The 20,000-nt window shown below is 39.0% G+C and overlaps 1 protein-coding gene across 7 annotated transcripts in view; it reads left to right on the top strand.

Moving 5' to 3' along the window:
* Window positions 1-20,000, top strand: part of LOC135216984 (ras-related protein ced-10-like) — a 327,865-nt gene that overhangs the window by 267,143 nt on the left and 40,722 nt on the right. The window contains exon 1 of one of the 7 annotated variants that reach the window (XM_064252534.1): window positions 817-859. The exons of 4 other annotated variants lie outside the window; for them this stretch is intronic. In XM_064252534.1, the coding sequence (XP_064108604.1) occupies window positions 832-859 (28 nt within the window). In that variant the 5' untranslated portion in view covers window positions 817-831. Of the gene's footprint in view, window positions 1-816; window positions 860-1,261; window positions 1,284-19,339; window positions 19,632-20,000 lie in introns of those variants that run through there. 2 more of the 7 variants (XM_064252581.1, XM_064252575.1) reach the window with 2 other exon arrangements.

Raw genomic sequence — 20,000 nt, forward strand, 5'->3', positions numbered from 1 at the left:
GCCCCTGCTTCCTTGTAGGGCAGCTTTGTTTGTTTTATACTCCTTATAATTCATGGTCACCTTTGAATTAGGTCACATTTTCCCCTCTGCTTCTATTACTTGTTTATGCATGAGCCAGAGCGTGTCAGCTCGTCAATGAACTTGAAAGTGAAAACTTCATGGTTAGTCGTCAAACGGCTTTCTTCGAAGCAAAATTATTTTTAAAAACGAACACGTTTAGCTGCGTCATTATTAGAGCTACTCGCTCAAATCACTGACGAAACCTGATGAAATTTCCTATTGACTGATATAGGAATAATTATGCACATCGTAAAGACGTACTTTATGATCCTGATTCTTAACAAAAAGGATAAAAACATCTTCATGTGGAAATCCTGTTAATAAAATCTGAAAGACAAAATACGTATGCAAATGTGATACGAAATGTCGACTTCTTTCATCTTACTCAAAAAATCTTCATACAATTTTTTTTGTAACTTTAATATTCTGTAGACTTTGCGTCAATCTATAAAAAGAGACATAAAATTCAACAATATATTGGAAACTAGTTCAGATAAGTTAATGTGCATTCAGACGCCTGAACAGAAATTGTCACTTGTATATTATACGGTACGGGATGCGGGGCGGAAATTCCCAGGACCCCTGGAAATGCCCGACCTTCGAAGACGAGTCTGAGGTCGGGGAAGTGTTGTCTACCCGGGGTCACCCACAATTTTCTGTCTCGTCCTGTAGTCAGTCTGAAAAATCGTTTCAACTTGAGTGTTGACAAATAGGCCTTTTACCGGCGCAGTTCCGTCGTTTCCACAGATTCAGACAAATCTTCCTTTACGTATGCTGTTGGAGACTGAAGAGGGACCTCGTAAGTAACACTCCTTCCCTTCCTTTAGACTTTATCGGCAGGTTCATGGCTTGCCTCTTACCTGTCATTTTTCTTGTGTTTTCTAACGGCCTTGGCTAGGAAACTCTGGTAGGTTACTTGTGTCATGGCCCTTTCATCCTGAATGACATCCAGTGCATATTCGTTGGCAATTTGAAAATGTGCCGTCTCAAAACGGAAAAGTGAAAAAAAAACATCCTAAAATCGCCCCTGTAGCGGAAATCCTTTGGTGACGTCTTGTGGTGACGTCTTTCTTACGTATATTGCGTCAGAAATGTACATTGCTCTGTATATATAGTACATTCACATTTTCGTAAATCTTATAAGTGTTTCCTAGCGCAGTTCTTCGGTGTCACGGGTTGTGGCAAGTTTGTCTTCTTTCTCTGTCGTTTTAAGTAAATTCCTGGTACGTACTACCTTATATTCGGTGCCCGTGTTATATATCTGAGCTTTTTCATGTGTGCAAAGAGACTCGGCATTTCTATTTTGCTCCCACCTTATATATATATATTTTTTACAAAATATAAAAGCAGTTAATAACTTGACAGATGAAGTCTTTCTATAACCAAACAATGAATATGTACGCATGTTGGTTGGTTAGTGGGTTATGATGTACTTTTCGGTACATCATTTACTCGAGTTGTGATTAGGCAGTGAATGGGTGTTCATAATTGTATGCTCTTAATTGAATTAACCCTGTGCAGTATCTTAGTTATGTCTGTTATTCTGCTGTTATAGACTCGGATAGTGATTTGACAAGAAGACTACCAGGATCATACAAACAGGTAAGTTAGTCGAGAAAGTGCCACATTCACATATTGTTTGTTGAATTTTGTCTGGGTTTTATGGCACTCGAGAAAAATATTTCTTAGCAGTATAATCATGTACATGGTCACATCCCAATACTAAGAATATTAACACTTTAGGTTTGAAGTTGAATTCACTTTTGTCGTTTAGGACTGTATGATCTTAATCTTAGGAGATGTGTGTGTTTTATTTTGATGGTTGATTTTGGTAATTGCAATATTTGTATATATATATATATATATATATATATATATATATGTATATATATATATATATATATATTATACATATATATTTAAGCACAACGATAAACTTGATCCACTACTGACCTCAGGAGTCTTATATACAAGAAAAGTAAATCTGACATAAATTACAAAGATATTAAAATTATAGCCCAATCTTCTAACGAACAATATTTAGGAACCTTGGAATCACTCTTCATTTAAACAACTCGTTCCACAGTTAAATAGCCAATCTTCTCAAAACACATCGGGATCTCTCGTGAGTTTTAAGTCGAAGCTGAACCCGACCCTAATTGTCTCTGGCTTCAGCACCTTAGTATATAAGGTAATCACACTTTTTATATTTTTTTTTACTACTTGTCATTTAGATTATTTGTGTAGCTTTTTAACTCTTAATTCTTATTCCGAGTTTGTTATTTTAGCGTTTGTCGTCTCTTTTCATAGCTTGAAAATGGGACTTTTACGTCTTGAGACATTGCAGCAATGATATAGTACTTAAAAAAAGGAATAAAGGTTGATCCTTTAACTCACACATACTGATGTCTACCGGTTGACAAAACCCCTTTCAATCATATATATATATATATATATATATATATATATATATATATATATATATAATACCACAAAGTTCCGCGCTGGACGAGTGGTTTTCGCGTTTCGGCCGCCAGTCTGGTGGTCCGAAGTTCGAATCCCGGGTCGGCCAACGCAGAATCAGAGGAATTTATTTGATGATAGAAATTTATTTCTCGGTATAGTGTGGTTCGGATCCCACAATAAGCTGTAGGTCCCGTTGCTAGGTGACCAATTGGTTCCTAGCCACGTAAAAATATCTAATCCTTCGGGCCAGCCCTAGGAGAGCTGTTAATCAACTCAGTGGTCTGGTAAAACTAAAATATACTTAACTTATATATATATATATATATATATAATATATATATATATGTGTGTGTGTGTGTGGTGTGTGTGTGTGTGTGAATGTGTATGTATGTGTGTGTGTATAGATAGTATGTCTACATATGTACATGTAAATATACTTCCATATATATCTATATATATATATGTGTATATATATATATATATGTGTGTGTGTGTGTATATGTAGTATGGTTACATATGTACATGTAAACATACTACAATATACTATATATATATATATATATATATATATATATATATATACACATATATAATTTGTGTGGAGGGAATGGAACAGCGTGATAGCCTCTTATTTCATGTTGTTATATAGTATGCGTGTGCTGTTACTCTTCCGGCTCCGAAACGCCACCCGTTTTAATGCTTCCCGTGGAAGGGGGACAGACGGGTTTGGCGGCATTGGCGGGGCAGGAGAAGAAAACTGTTGGGGTGTAGTCGTCCGGACAATAGTAAACCTTGTGAAATATGTTGTTGCTGCCTTTGTCCTATCCTCGGAAGCCTCCCTCCCTCACTCACCTTATTCCTCCTGGTTCGATGCGTCCACTCTCAGCGGGCCCAGACACATTTAAGATGCTCTCTCTCTCTCTCTCTCAATTTGTGAACATGACCCTTTGTCGACTAACTACTGTTTGTGTGACACCGACAGTTATACTTGTCAAACTACCTAAGTATACCACGCTGAAATAGTGTTTTGATCTAACGGAATTTGTTCATCGTTCCGCCCAGAGTCAAAGTTCCGCCTATCGTGAATCGTACCTGGGTGCTCTGCTAGCCGATTGAAATATTAGCGAAATATGAAAAAGGGACAGTACCCATAGCACACATTATATGTCTTAGCAATGGGTAACATGTCCACACGCAAAAAAAAAAAAAAAAAAAAAAAAAAAAAAAAAAAAAAAAAAAAAAAAAAAAACCCTTGGTGTAATCTGAGTATTGGCCTCTACATATTCAATAGTCTATTCATCCATGTGTCATAGATTAGATGTGAAAGGACATTAGTACTATATACGTAACCGCTGAGCTTGGCATGACAGATTTGTCCTCGTATGCTCACAAATGTGTCTTATTTCCACTCGCAGTCTCTCTCTCTCTCTCTCTCTCTCTCTCTCTCTCTCTCTCTCTCTCTCTCTCTCTCTCTCTCTCTCTCTCTCTCTCCCTCCAAGCTTTCAGCTCTCAATGTCATTGAGATCCGATGTGAATATTCATTCCTCAGGCGTACGAATGATTTTCTGTGATCACGTTTCTCGATTCATAATCTTTTTTTGTTAGTCATCCATTTAATAACCTTCTTCATGTGCAACTTCACCTGATATACTTCTGACTGTTATAGTCTTAAGTGTATTGGTGATATCCTCATTTGTGCAATTTCACCTGATTATTATTATTCTTCTGAATCTGATATAGTCTATAGTGTATTGTGTGTATCTCACTTTGTAGTTTCTTAATTGTGAGAGTTCACTGGTGTTGAGATTTAGGTCTGTTTTATTGCTATTATAACTCTGGATGAATCTGTTGATATTCTTAGTCATATCGTGATCATTGAGCTTCACCTCCTTTTCCGGCTAAAACCGTCGTTATGGCTTTATTAAGGAAGACTTGATTGCACGATTCATTCTTGTTGGGGCGCCTTCATTCATTTTATTTCTGCACTGCAGAAAGACATTTTATTTTAAATCAGCCTTCCATAGTTCGTGTATAACAGATATTTATTATAATTTGTTTCAATGACCGTTTTTCAAAGTCCCCCAGGAATGGGCTAGTTGGTTTTGTCTCCAGAGATTGAAAAGCCCACTGAGCATTTCACGGCAGTATATAATTTGTAGATTGATATCTGTTTCAATGTAAACGCTTAGTGATCCTACTTCAAAGATGAAATATATGCATTGTGTGTATTAGAATATTTATTAAGTCCCACGTTTCATTATTTCATAGTATGTTATTTTATTTTGAAGAAATAGTAGGTACTGCATTTCAAGGACATTTATTCGTTGCATTTAAGAAACCGATTTGGGACAAAAGGTCATGGCTAGACTTATAATATATATTTTATTTTTTTCGGGGATTATGGGAACGTAAAAAATGTTCGACGATTTTTACTATAGAAAATGCAATATTTAATCATAGTGTATGTGATTCAGTTATTTGCAGTTTTCGGTCCACCCATGGAATCATTAGGCGCCGAATGTTATCGGTACTGAATAACTTGTCCGGGATGTAATTAGTTCCGTGTATTGGAGTTTCACGTGAAGGGTTGGAGGAGGGGAGATGCGTAGACAAAGGGCCTTCCCTCCCCCTCCCCCTTCGAATGATGTGGTTCGCTGATTGCTGAAAAGTGTACTCGTTCCTGATGATCGTTTAAGTGGTCGGTAATTAGCTCGTTAGTCTACGAAGGCAAAGGTAGCTGTCAGTTTCATAATGATCGGGTTAGAGAGAGAGAGAGAGAGAGAGAGAGAGAGAGAGAGAGAGAGAGGATGAATTAGCTCTCTCTCTCTCTCTCTCTCTCTCTCTCTCTCTCTCTCTCTCTCGTAGGATGTATGGAACGTTTAGGCGAAATTGTTTAGGAAAGTGGAAGCCTTAAAAAATAAAAAATAAAAATAAAAAAAATGAGAAAAAAAAAAACGCATGGGAGAGGGAGTTCAATATTTGTAGGGAAAGATCAATGATTGACTGGTGGGCGGGATGGGCCGGGAAGAACTTAAAAACGGGTTGGTTGTGGGGGGAGGAGGAGGGAAGGGGCGAGTTGAATGGGAGTGGGGTAATGGAAGAAAGCTGTTAGAATATTAACCGGCGCATCTGTGAAACGCACTGCGAACTCTAGAATGAATAAATGCACACTATCCACATTGACTCATCATCTAATGGTTATTAACGGAAGTGCGATCAGGGTCGCGCAGTCGGTTACTTCATTTTCGAAATAGAACATAGTGGGCGACAGTCGTCTGGGCTGTGAGAATTGTTCCCGGTGTTTTTATATGCGCATTTATGAATTTATGATGACAAAAGTACACTGAAGTTTTTTACTGTTATTTTTAATCCCAAGGACCATAGACATCTTGTATTTCCTGTTATTTGTTAGAGAAAAATTTGGAGAACTTTCTAAGAGAGACTGCAAAACAGAAGTATCAGGTGACTGCGCTGAGACGAGCAGGAAGAGTCAATCTGGCAGAATCGGGAGTAGCATTCAGTAATGGAATTATACACAAACTTGCGGAGTGTGTCGTTGCTAGTGTTGCCAGTCGTAGGGTAATTTTAGCAAAATCTTAAGAAAGCAGGTCAGTATTTTCTATTGTAACAAGGCCTGTTTTCATCAATATGGTTATTAGTAATCATGATATTGCATAGAAACATTATTTAAAGATTTATTCGTTATCATAGCCGCAGAATGTTGGATCATTTTCAGTGATGTAGGGTAATTCCTCGTCTCCTGTAGGGGGCGTAGGGCTAGAGCGGTTGGCATCACTAGTGGTAGCTGTAGTAGTAAAGAGATGGGGGTGATCTTGAGACCTATCAAAATCTCGTTATATATTACCAACAAGAATATAGAAAAGATCTCCTAGATTAGGAGCACAAACAGAAGTAAGTATACAACCTGACCTGGCGCCTCCCTACCTTGACTGATGACCAGGTCGGTGGTTTTGACGGTGCCTTCGGCCTAATGAGCAGAAGAGGCTTACAATCCACGTTCATTTCTGTTCATCTTGCAGCTAGTAACATCAAGATCGAATTTCCTCTTTTAGGAGAGGCCTAACTGATATCCGGTATATATGTTATTCCTTTTCCTAGGACTTTGTCACATTCTTACGCTTTTTTTTTTTTCCAGCAGTTTCTTCCATTTGAGACCCCTTTGCGATGGGATTTATCTGCTTTATTCTCTTGATTCTTGCACATTCTTTTCTACCTTAATATCCGCTAAGCGCAGTTCCTGATGGTCATATTAAAAGATAAAGATAAGCATTTGGAATATGTAATTCCGCATAAGGGCCAATTGCAGGTTACTGGTTACAAACAAGTAAAGCATGTTATTTACAAGTTTATGTATATATATTATATATATATTATATATATATATAAAGGACACCCGTGTGCTGAAAACTGCCACAGTATCAACAGTTGCTACTACAACTACAGAGAAGGCGCCAGAGATGCCCCCCCCTCCCCCCGTACCCCAAATTCACCTTGATCCACTCCTCAACAGACTGGGCCGCTACTCACTTTATCATGGTTGTTACATCTTGGCCTCTTTCGACCCCAAGGAGGTTGCCGTCCTCCCCTCTTCACGAAAGCTCGTTATTGCACACTTCCCAGCAGTTTATCGTCCTCCATTCTTCCCACGTGACCGAACCATCTCGTAGCGGAGTGATGTATCTTTTCAAAACCTATGTTAACCTTTTACCACTTCCGCTTATCTTGACCATTTCGCCATTTCATTTCTCTTTACCCTATATAAACTTCGAAAGTATTATATCGCAACTGTTTGTCTCATTTTGCTTTCATTCACATCTATCCACCACATTTCCATCAGTTTCACACAGAAAACTTTGCACAACAGTCCTTCCCGTGTATATTATATATATATATATATATATATATATATATATATATATATATATATATATATATATATATATATATATATATATATATATATATATTTATGTATATATATATATATAATATATATATTATATATATATTTAGTTAAGGTACGAAAAAGCAAAGGCGATAAATAGTAGCTAACGGAAGTCAGAGGTTGAGGCCCTGTGTTGGGGGGGGGGGGGGGGCGGTTCCTTGCGGGCCGAAGCCAAGTGGACAGATGGCTGTTGGTTGGTTGTGCTGTAGCGAATGGATGAACAAGCAGTTAGTAGTTGCAGGTGGTGCCGTCTGTGTGGTTGGCTGGTGGGTGGGTGAATAGATAGATGTCTAGGTTGTGTGTGGGGGTTGGTAAAGGTCCCCAGACAGGAAGCTGATGCTTAAAAGGTTCGGAGCCTCTAGCTGCTAGGTTTGTTTTCCGGTTGTGATGCCTTCGAATATCTTGTTATGATTACATACATATATTTATTTCAATTAGGTTTTTTTTTTTCTTCTTACTTCATTATTAGTTTCAATCAACTTTGCTTTGATGAAGGATTCTTTATGAAAACAAATGCTTACCACGACTATCATATATGCTCTGGGGATCGGAAAGGACCACTTCTACAATAGTAGTAATCGGCTGGATGACAAGACATCCACTTGCTTAACTAGACTAATATTCTTATTTTATATATAATTTGAGATGGACATTTTTTCAATAAAATGTCCACGTAATTAATGGGCAACACAGAGTGAAACACAAGACTGGCTTTGCCTCTGCGATGGCGAAACAACGGAAAGACCAGAAGCAGCTTGGGTCGTCAGGAGAGCCATATTTGCAACAGCGGAGGGAGTAGACGTAGAGGGCGAAAAGTCGTTGCAGTGATCGTTGTCCCTTGTGTGCCGCTGATGGGCGAGCTATCAGGTGACACTTGCAGTGACAATAATGTAATACCCTTGTCACCCCTCTCCCCCACTCCCCTTCCTCCTTCCTTTTCCAATGTCCCTCTACGTGTGGATAAAGGGTTGGCTTGAACGACTAACGCGTCCATGAGTATCGTGGGCAAAGGACGTGCAAAGGACGTGATGTTCATGTCGGATTCTGCTAATGATCAGTTGAACAAAAAATCGACTTTTTCCTCGTGGTCATTATAAACTCAGGAGCCGCCAGATGGTGTTCACAGATATACAGTATAAAAGGAAAAGGTCTGTGTTTTACACAGGGTCTGCTTCATAATGTTATAGATGTGTAAGCGAATCGTGCGAGCAGTCACGCGAGACACAAGAGATCCCATTGAGTGATGTCCATGATCATGGCTAACTCAACTTAGTATGAAAGAAGTGTAGCGGCGAGAAGACATTTTTTGCCAAACGAGGGGAAACTTTGTCCCAAGAAGTGGCAGTTCCGCACAAATTTTGTTTCGAAACGTCTTGACTATTTTATTGGTGTTGTTGAGAACTTCCATTCGCTTGTGTGAGGCTTACGACCAGGGAATCGGCATTGCCAGAAACTAGATCGTAGAAGGAACGCATTGGCCAGGAAAGCATTTGCGTCTATGGTATTATACGCAGTCACGCATGTTTATATTCCCAAAATGTATATTTAGAAGTTTGAAGTTTCCGCTCTTGCCTAGTAACGAACGCAAATTTCTCTTACCGCACTCGGTGTCAAGTAAACAGATTAATGATAGACCATTTAAGGTTCCAGACATTACAGTGTCTACTATTCCTTTAACTAATTTGTCCTGTAGATAACGGGAAAGTGAAATTACTGTATAACTGTAGAATATGGTTTAAAGCAACACTATTTGAACCATAAATCATCAGTTTGGAAAATACCTTTAACAATTGTGATAAAAAAGGGAGAGAACTGAGTAACTCTTTGAAAGTTGGTATTTCTATTTGAGCACTGAAGCAAATTCGGAGTTGTAGTTTGTAAATGAGTGCCCTGTGACAGTAGTCAGGCGTTGGGTATCATAATGATCAAGGATTGTTCGTAGAATACTTTTGTGGTAGGTGAATAGTCGAAATTGGAGCATTTGTGTAGGTAATGACGTAGATCTGGGCGCATGTAGAATGTAAAACACTGTATTAGACAAAATATTATCGTACACTCCAGTTTGCCAAAATGACGCCTTAGTGGATACAAGAACAAGTAGAAGTGAGATTCTTTTGAAAATTTAGTAGTGTAATCGGACTTCGGACTGTTTACAAATGCGTTGCCATAGCCAAAAGATATTTGCATTGAAATATGCATGAATACAGTTGGGAATACGCAGGCCTAACCTTGCTTGGACGTTGTTATAGAAGTATTATATTGACATAGAAACGAGAGACATTATGAATGCAGGAAGATTCGTAGAATACCAAGACAATCGAGGTCCATCCAAAGCTTTGAGTGTAAGTTTTAAACATTTTTACGTTAGATCAAGTATAGGGAATCTTCACAAATGAGAGTCTCGACTATAACGGTATCTCGAAAAAAAAGACTTCAGTAGTATGTAACTGTAGTCATTTGTAGGATCAAGAATATAGAGAGAAAAGTGTCATATCCTTAGGACTCTTTCAGATCTTGTCATTATACAACGGTTAAATTCAACGAATGATCTATAAAGGAAAAGGTTCCATTTCATCTCATTTCCCCTCACATTTGTAGATATCGTTTACAGTATCGAATACCTTTTAATCGGCGACATTCTCTGGTGCCATCGATAACTCATTGAATAAGAAATGAGCGTGATTTAAAAGTCATTGTACGCCCTATCTCCATTATGTCGTAAAGTTGGGGCAATGGACGCCAGCTGACTCCATCCACGTTCGAGGTATTTGAAACCGTGATCCGAATTCAAATAGATTACGAATATTAAAACCTTAGGATTATTAGAAATGAAATATAGCTCAGGGAACTTTTCAATGCTATATATGGCATTTACGCACACATTAATTTTTTCAATGTTTTTAGTATTAATAAAATATATATACACGTGTGTGTCTGTACGCATGTACAGTATGTAAAATTTGAGGGTGGCGTCGTGCGGTCATCAGGGAGTTTAGCGTATGTTAGACAAATGAAAAGGAGATAAAGGCAGTAAGCAGTGTGAGGTTTTGTTTAGGAGAAAGGGAAATTGTTTGAGGTGCGGGTAAATGATAGGGGAGAAGGCCAAGTGAATCCAGCTATATATACAGGAGAGTTAGTTGATAAGGTAGGCATAGAGGAAGTGAGAGAGAGAAAGAATGTTCCAGTCTGATTTTTTTGCGCAGTATTCTATTCAGGTTTTTCCCTGACGCAATAATTATTTGATTTCTCTGTTTAGTGCTTTACCTAGATAAAATGTTGAAAAGCAAAATGTACTGGAGTCGAAGCAATCTGATAAGCTTTGCTAGGGTGTGTTTTTGTGCTGAATTCATTTTTGCTGCTTGCCAAATTGTATCTCTCAAGGTAACACCGCTAGGCGGGTAAATCCAAGATGGTCGCCGTTAACTCAAAAGCATGATTTTTAAAGTTTTCCCTCTCCCATATACTATAATTATGACTGCAAAAAACCTTATCAAATGCCATTATAAAGACATTATAAATTATTTTATTTATATTACTTTTCTCTTAATTAAACCAAAACAAAAGCGTAAATCCAAGATGGCCGACAACACATTGAATAAATCATTGTCTCCTGAATCAAACATCATCATTATTAAAACCTTCATCATCAAATAACCCACTAAACACTAACTACTATTAATGAAGTTGATGAGTAAATTACAAATGTTTAACGGAACCAAAATAACATATTGCAGAAAACTTGACACTTCTTAGACATAAAAATCCTAGATTGACGCATTAAACTAAACAACATAATTTTTAAATTGTGGCCTCATCCCTATATCGGGATGACGATATATTGTACATAAGCTGTTTTATTAATATTACTTTCCTCTTAATTAAACGAAAACATAAATTTAAATCCAAGATGGCTGACAACACATTTAAACATGACTGCAAGACAAAATGAACAAAACTTAAGGGTACAGGAATCAATTCAACATGTCACTGGGTCAGACATCATCATCATAACCATCATTATAACCGTGATCACTATCACCATCACCATCACCATCACCATCATCAATTATCATAATTAATTAATTAAGACGCTATGGAATAACTTTCTAAAATGAAGTGAAATTAGATTGTTCTTGTTGACTAAAGCATAGGCTATCATTGTCTTCTGAGAAACATGAACATCATCATTATGAAAATTATCTTCATTAAATAGCATATAACTAACTTTACACAATTATAGATAAAGTTGGTATCGTAAATCACGAATAATAACTGACACCAAAATTGCTTATGAATATTAAAGTTGCCGATTGCAAACTGATGAGTTGGCATAATGGCAGTGTGTTTTACAGAGTATCATTTTTGGACTTCAATATTGCTGCATTTGCACGCTGCTCTACAATGCAATTGGGACTTATTACGTTTGCATCTTGCACTCGTACATCGATTAGCACAGTTGGAGGTAACCAGTTCCACACATGAATCTGGGACTGCATCCATTGCTTTCAGTGTGCTCTCAGCCAGGGATGTGTCAACCTGCAGTAGGTTCGGATAACTGACGAGGTATCCAGCTTTGTGAAATAGTTGAACAAGCTCTTTGGATCGTGTAGCCCGGCGCAAAGTGCTGCAAGCCCAAGATGTTTAAGAGTCCAATGTTTTCCTCCAGTGACACTGTAAACCAAGTCTTGTGCAATACTAAGAGCCTTTGCTTGACTATCATCCTGTTTCATGTCATCTACCACTTCATCTGGGCTTGCTTCCAAACATCAACCAAAGGAACATAAAAAGGCTATTTTGGACACAGGATATCATTTTATCTTCACTGATAACAAATCCCTTGTGCATCGGATGTGCCAGTTTATCACCTCTCGGTCTCAAAGCCACAGAAAGCTTCTCAATAAATTCTTCTGGAGAATATTTTGGTATCATGGTTGGCTCCTCCTGTTCAGAGAGTAATGTTGAGAAAGGGACAGGTCCAGGTCCAACTGGTACAAGTAGCATCTTTCGTTCTTCCAGTGATGTAAGATGGGCATATATCTATCTTTGCATTTTCTGCCAAGTCACAATACCTCTGCCATACTTCTAATAGCTGGAACACATGGATCTTTTTTGCCGCTGTTGTTAGTTCATCAATCAACCATTCCTTTGCTAGATCTGTAACCTGTGCACTTTCCTTTGTTTTAGAGGTTTTACGAAGAAACTGCTGGTAGCAAGTATTGGGGTATTTTCCTTCAGCAGCTATGAGGTCACTGACACCAGCAAGGTCAACTGAAGGGCGTTTGTCATATTTTGATGCTTCCATTGTGGTTACTGATGAGATTTTGACTTTCGAATTCACATCTTGGCAGAACATACATGCATTCCAATGAATAGCCACTGAAGGGCTTCTGAGTCTTGATGATGGTCTACTTGGCCCTGCATCTGCTTCAGTAGCAGTTGGTACTCTGCTGTTTTAACACTGTAGCCTGGATATGTGGCTTTAGCTAGTGCCAGACCAAATGTTGTTGTTCTGCACTAGAAATTTCAAGGGCACGCTCGACTGCATCTCTGTTTTGAGGATATCGAAGTTTGGACCTGCTTTGTGCTGCTTCTAGGAGTGTTTGTAGGCCTTGTTTTGATGCGTTGTACTCTGAACTGACTTTACCATCCTACTATAACGAATAATAAAGTGGTTGTTACTGCATTTATCTATAAATGATTATAGGACTTTTACATAATCTTTATGGTATAAAGTTACTGGAAACCTAGAAAGCAATAAACACGAGGACTTTGAAGCTCCGCCCCTTTTATAGAGTTGCCGGGTTTGTTATTATTAAGCAATAGGTGTCCAAAGATTTCAGAAAACTGTATCAGTTTTCTTGTCGATTGTACAACTTGTCTGCTCTTTTGGTTTCTTGCCATTCGATGCAGTTTGCAAAAGTAATGGATCTGCTTCGTTTCAGACTACAAACGGCTTTCATTATGGTACCTCACATTTTGGGAATTAAGGATAAACTCATTTGGACATTTATCTCAATTAATGCATGCAATTGCAAATAAAAATAAAAACGTTCATGAACCTGGAGCAACTGCAAACTGATGATAATCTGTTAGAAATGAAAGGAGTCAAATGGTAATCAATATTCTTGAACACTATATATGTAATGGATGTAGATGCAAAGTCATTCAATCGAGCATTCTGCTAGGAAACAAATATTTAAAGACAATTAATAATTTATGCAAAATAAGTTTCCTATAGCACTTTAAAAGCAAAGATATCAACAATCAAATAAAATGGCGGCCATCTTGAATTTTCACAGTATTGTCTGTTTTATTTAAACAGGTACATCATCTGCACTTTTTCTTTATAATATGTACATTGGGAGCGTTTACAAGGCATTATTCCATTGATATGTCTTAAAGTTGAAGCAATTCTTCAAAATATGCGTTGTCTAGAAAATTGTCGGCCATCCTGGATTTTGTCCACTATGATCCAAATCGCAAGAGATGCAGCTTGGCAAACCGCAAAATTTGATTCAGCACAAAAAAACACCTCAGGAAAGATTGTTTGCCAACTTTGACTCATAAATGCACGAGGATTCTTATACAGCCACATTTTCCAGATTTTGAACTAGACTATGTGAGTACTGTGCTGTTACACAAGTATTATTTACTTTTGATTATGAAAAATCAGTACTATCAGATATGCGACGGTGTGTGGCTTTCAGAGATTTCCTCCATTCAATACTTCAAAGTCCCAGTTGACCAGCCTGTGGTAGGGGTGCAAGAATACTACCACCGTAGGTCCTGCGTGTCGTAAAAGGCGACTAAAAGGACAGCTGCTGCCTTGCAGTCGTACTTTTTTTTTTTAGTAAAAGGCTACGCCCCCCACCAATACCTGGAAACTGCTGTCTTGCAGTCTTCCTGTTTAGTAAGAGGCTAGGCCCACCGCCAATAACTGTGGAAACTGCTGCCTTGCAGGTGGACTTTTTGGTCAAAGTAGGCCCACCGCCAATAACTGTGGTTGATGACAGCAAGGGCTTGCAGGCGTAAAACCCCTTGGCCAAATAATAAACCCTGCCTGATGTTGTAGGGAAAGGCGCATCAGGCAACCGACCCCTTTAGTACTATAGGGATAACGGTGGGGGAAAAGACTTCAAAAGTCCCAGTTGGATGTCTTTCTTAAGCTAACATGAAAGACTTGCCTTTTCTGTATTATTTTCCTACACATGCAAGGTGGTGGCGCGTCCAGAATGAGAAGGTCTCTGTCCTGGCGATGCCAAAACAGCTTTAGGCTCTCGGGGTCTCGGTTTTGTGACGAGGATGAGTTACAGATGATTAGGCTCAGTCTCTGGAATGGATTTTTGATCGCTGGGTTATCGACAACACTTGATAGACTAAGTCATTATTAATAATCGTATAGAATGTACGTACCTGAGCATCACATAACTACTTCCATAAAGTCTACACGTTCATTTAAGGATTCACCTCGCCATTTTCTCTGCCCTTTAAGGCGGAGAGAGCGTGGGAATGAAATGCAAGGTCACATGAAGCTATCCATACTACTATGCTCTCGCCAGCTTCAGTCTCTTTCGATCGTCTGTCTATCGGCGCCACCGGTTTTCCTGCACAGAGTCATTGCTTGCATTTAAGCACTCTGTCGTGCCAATTGTTATTAATGCTAATGTTTAAATGCAGTGGGGCCATTAGTTGCGGGAGAGACTGGTAGGGCCTTGCCCGCTGGTTAGCTGAGGGGAAAAGCAGGTAAATTGCTGCCTGCAGTGAGGTAATATGACTGAATGGCTCGCCAACATCAGACTATCGAGAGAATGAGAACAACATCCATCTTGCTTTTGAATGGAGGCCGCCTCGCTCCTTGCTGTTAAAGCGTTTAACCTCGGGAATTGGAAGAGTGGGTTTGTAACTTGATCTGTGTCTACGCAATTTCATAAGTATAGAATGCCCATTGCCCCGTAGAGGTAAACAAGTCAATGTCTTTAATCTAGTATAAGTGAATGTACGTTTTTATTATTGGTCTCGTTTTCGTCTCCTTCATTCAGAAAATCGAACTTGCTCAATGTCACTGCATGTTTGTTGTCACGTGATTTAAATGCTATAAAGGAGCATTTGCATGGCTGACGGTGTGGTCAAATGTTGTTTGTAATTGTTGGGACAGCATCTATTTTTGTCTTTCAAATGCCTTTAAAGAAGGCTGGCTCTTAAATGAGCTGAGACATTCATTTTCGAACGTAATTGTAACAAATGGAATCTTTCGTTGTATACAGAAATTTTGCAACAACTTCATTATGCCAGTAAAATTACGAGGCGTGCCTTAACAAGAATATATAACATTTAATACTTGGGAGAGAGAGAGAGAGAGAGAGAGAGGAGAGAGGGGGAGGAAAGAGAAGAAGGGAGAGAGAGAGAGAGAGAGAGAAGGAGAATGAAGGGTTTTCCCATGCCCAACTTGGGAGGGTGGAATTGTCCAGAGGGGAAAAGAAAAAAGGAAGAAAGGAGAGAGGAAAAGAAAGAACGAGGGAAGGGGGAAAAGATTGAGAGCGAGAGAGAGAGAGAGAGAGAGAGGAGAGAGAGAGAGAGAGAGAGAGAGAGTATTTGGAAAGGCGGGGTTATTTTTCCCCCCCCCCCTCCCCCCCCCATGCCACTGAAAAAGAAGAATTGCCGGGAAGAAAGAGCAGATCCCGGGGGAGGTGTCAGCAGATCCTAAAATCTGGGCTAAAGATGTCAGACGTGTTGGTAATCTGCCTCTGCTGCTTCCCCCTTTGGTCGCAGGAGAGCAGAGCTGATTCTATTTAATTTCACGCGCCGTCAGCAGCGAACTAAGGAGTTAATGGGTGGTGGATAGGACCAGGGAGAGACAGAGAGAGAATTAAGGAAGATTCATGTTTTCTGGGAATGGTTCAAGTGCGCAGAGAGAGAGAGAGAGAGAGAGAGAGAGAGAGAGAGAATAAGCGTCAGTGAACTCTCCTTAGGTGATCACAGATCTTCGAACGATGGCGCCTGAGAGATTCTTGACACTCGGAACTAAATCAGAATCATTTGTATTTCAAATTGCAGGTTGTTGCAGTATTCGCGTAGCCGGGATTCGAAAAGGTCATTCGGTAGCTTTTTGGTTTGTGTAGTTTTAGACATAACAGGACATTATGATGATCAGTCGTGTATTTGTCTTCCTTCCTTTGAGTTGTTAGGTTGGTTCAATTTCGGCCACTTGTTTCTTTTAATTTTCTGTGTGCGCATTTATTGCCTCATCTAAAAAAAACGGCTTTGCCTGAATGGCAGTGTGAACAAAATTAACGAGCGCGTTCATTCTTCCACAGGATGTAATTTGTGCTCTCAAAAACTTTAAATAGGTCTCCCACTCTTAGGATGAGATCACATTTTTACCTTCGAAAAGACGTATTATTATTATTATTATTTTATTATTATTATTATTATTATATTATTTAGTTTTGATGCTGCTGTTAGTATGTATATTATATATATATATATATATATATATATATATATATATATATATATATATATATAAAAGACAATTTAACCGAAATGACAATTTCAAAGTGCGGGAGATGGAGAATTTAATTTCACATTTCCATGTTAATTGAAGGTAAATCAGAATTCATACGACGTTAGAAAATGCTGCTGCAGTCTTTTGCAAAAGCAGCCTGCTATAAGGCAGTCGTGTGTGTGTGTGTGTGTGTGTGTGTGTGTGAACGGCACACGAAATCCGGAAGCGTCCAGTGGTAGGATGCCTTTTGGTTTTTGAATCTTTGATGAGGATATTTACGCTGATCATAATCACAGACTAGAAAGATTGTGGATGGAATAAGAGGACTATACTCGGTTTTTTTTTTTCATCTGTCCATCCGCCTGTGGTGTTTGCACATGGTAACACTGCGTCCTGGTCTTTAAATAATATCCTATTTCGAATATTAACGGTGTAATTAGCATACAGTAAATTATTAAAACACGTTTCAGTTGCAAATGTAAACCCAGACAGCCTTTTATTTACCTAAAACTTACACAGAGCGTAAATATTTAAAGCCCGGGATGCAGTGTTACCATGCGAAGACACCACAGGCGGACGGACAGAGTCTAGTTGGGAAGTGGTTTGGGTGGTGCATTTCACTTGAAAAAGGCTGAATTGTTGGCCCTACGAGTTACAACAACAGCACAATGATTTCCTTTGAGAGCTATAAGGTGGACCAAGTTCTGTTAACTGTTGTGGATTTTAGGCTTTGTACACGAATTTATATTATTATTCACACATAAATGCTGAAGGTTAATGCATGAAAATCTAAAATACACGTGACTGCGTTTGAGTGATTTTTACATTAGGCAAATAACCAGGGTGTTTCAGTGAGCCCTCACAGTCCCTGTCCTTACGTACGAGACACTTCAGATGGCTACTTTCCCTCCTTTTCGCCATTTCAGCTGAATGGGCCTTTGCATATTGGAAAAAAAAGCCCTTAGATGAAGGGAGTTTGCTTCTTGAAGTTGTGCTCTTGCTTCAAATGGCTGACGTCCTGAAAAGAGATCGTACAATTATGATAAATCTTACATTGGTATCACTGTGTCGTTTTTGTTTTTTTAAGCTCGGCTGTTTTACAAGATCAAGTCATCGTTTCTGGTCAACGTTTAATTTTCTTTTACTTTTGCGTTTCTACGTATTTGATTGTTCAGAAAGGGGCCCTCAGCTCTTTCTGTGAACGGATTAATCTTCATCTTTGACTTGAAAGTTTATCTCTTGGGCCTGTTGCCTTTTTTTTATTATTTGTCATCCCATTTGTGTCGTGAGCACCATAGTTTTTTTTTTTTCTTGATTTAGATAACCGGTGAATTACCTATATGCCGATTGCTTTGCTTATACATTAGCATAATCATTATGTCACTTTGTGTTTTGTCAGCAACATTGAGAGCCTAACGGATTTCGTGACAATGTTTATGGTGTTGAACGGATTTAAATTCCTGATTAATATTAGATCACAAGAATGAGACTGATGTGGTATATGGTCACCCATAATGATGATGGTGAATGAATGAGTAAGCATAGTGTGTATCCAGCGAAAGACGATGATGTCTGCTCAGTGATAATGTGATAATTTATCTGCAGTCCTTTATATTTTCATTTAACGTAGAGAGAGAGAGAGAGAGAGAGAGAGAGAGAGAGAGAGAGAGAGAGAGAGAGAGAGAGAGAGAGAGTGAGTTGGCAAGGAAATTCAATTTAACACAGGAGTATTCTCTTGAATTGTTTCAAGTTCATTTCCTGACTGTATGGGCTGGAAAAATCTAGACGCACCAACGTTGTGCTGGATTCCAATTGAATACTGATCATTCACGTTTAATTTTAATTGCTTTCGTTTCGCATTCCCTTAATTTTGAAGCCGATTGTTTGTGAAATTGAACACCGTTCATGTTATGTATGGTAATATGATAATGACTATGTTTGACTTATGATCTGACGTTGGTGGCAATTGTATCATGTCAACTAGCTGACTGCTGTTTCCACGTATATTTAAAGTGGATACTTTAGTTTCTCTTATGAAGAAATTCTTGGGTTTATGCCGGAGCAGGTACGAAACTGTGGAGTGGGCCCACCGAGTTTCGTTTATCCACAATCGTCGTATCACGCGCAGGGTCATGTGATGGAAATGTCCACATTCATTATATTTCTGAATAAGTGCAGAAGTCTCAAGTGTGTCCTTGCATAGGTTCGCAAGTTTAGTTAGTACGTGCGTGTGTTGGTGAACGTGGGCGGTGGGGTCAGTAAACACTACCACATGTGTCATCAACCCTAGTTCCTCGGGGAAGGGCTGGGTGCGTTCGCTCAGTCGTCTTGTGGCAGTCAGTCATTGGCTTACACGATCTTTAGACGATGAAATTTCTTCAAATGCTGTGTTTTATATTTGAGTGCTATGAGTGCATTTCACATCATTTGTCGCAACTGAGTCATTTTCGTGTGCAAAACATTGTGTAAAAAAGAAAGAAAAATCCGTATTGATCAGGAATGCGAAAAAATCGAGGATTTACTTGAAATGAAATATCAAGGAAACTTTGATGTGCTCTGTTCTCACACTAACAGGTGCCAAGGGATTTTCTCCGACGACAAACTTTGCCGCGGGAGTGCGTTAGAGAACAAAAGGCAAGTTTGGAAGAACCTTAAACCGCAAACATTCATATTACGCGAAGGAAGAATGGAAGTAAAATTCATCTCTGCAGATGAGGGATAAGTGGAGGGTTACAATAGAAGGAGGGTGAGGGTATAGGATGGAAGGGTAGTTATGTGGGTAGGGTATGGTCTGGCTACCTCATCAAGACAGTTTACGAATAGAACCTCCATTGCTCAAGCAGGCAGACGGCCGAAAGGCACTATTGGTTCTTGCTGGCGTTGAATCTCGCGGGGAAGGGATTTTCGTCATTCCAGACTTGACTTGCGACCTACGAAAACCATGTGATCTTGACATTTCAGTTGATCCTTTGTTATGAGGCTCATTATTTGATTTAGCAGTGG

Source organism: Macrobrachium nipponense, chromosome 19 (assembly GCF_015104395.2).
Source record: "Macrobrachium nipponense isolate FS-2020 chromosome 19, ASM1510439v2, whole genome shotgun sequence".
Lineage (NCBI taxonomy): Eukaryota > Metazoa > Arthropoda > Malacostraca > Decapoda > Palaemonidae > Macrobrachium > Macrobrachium nipponense.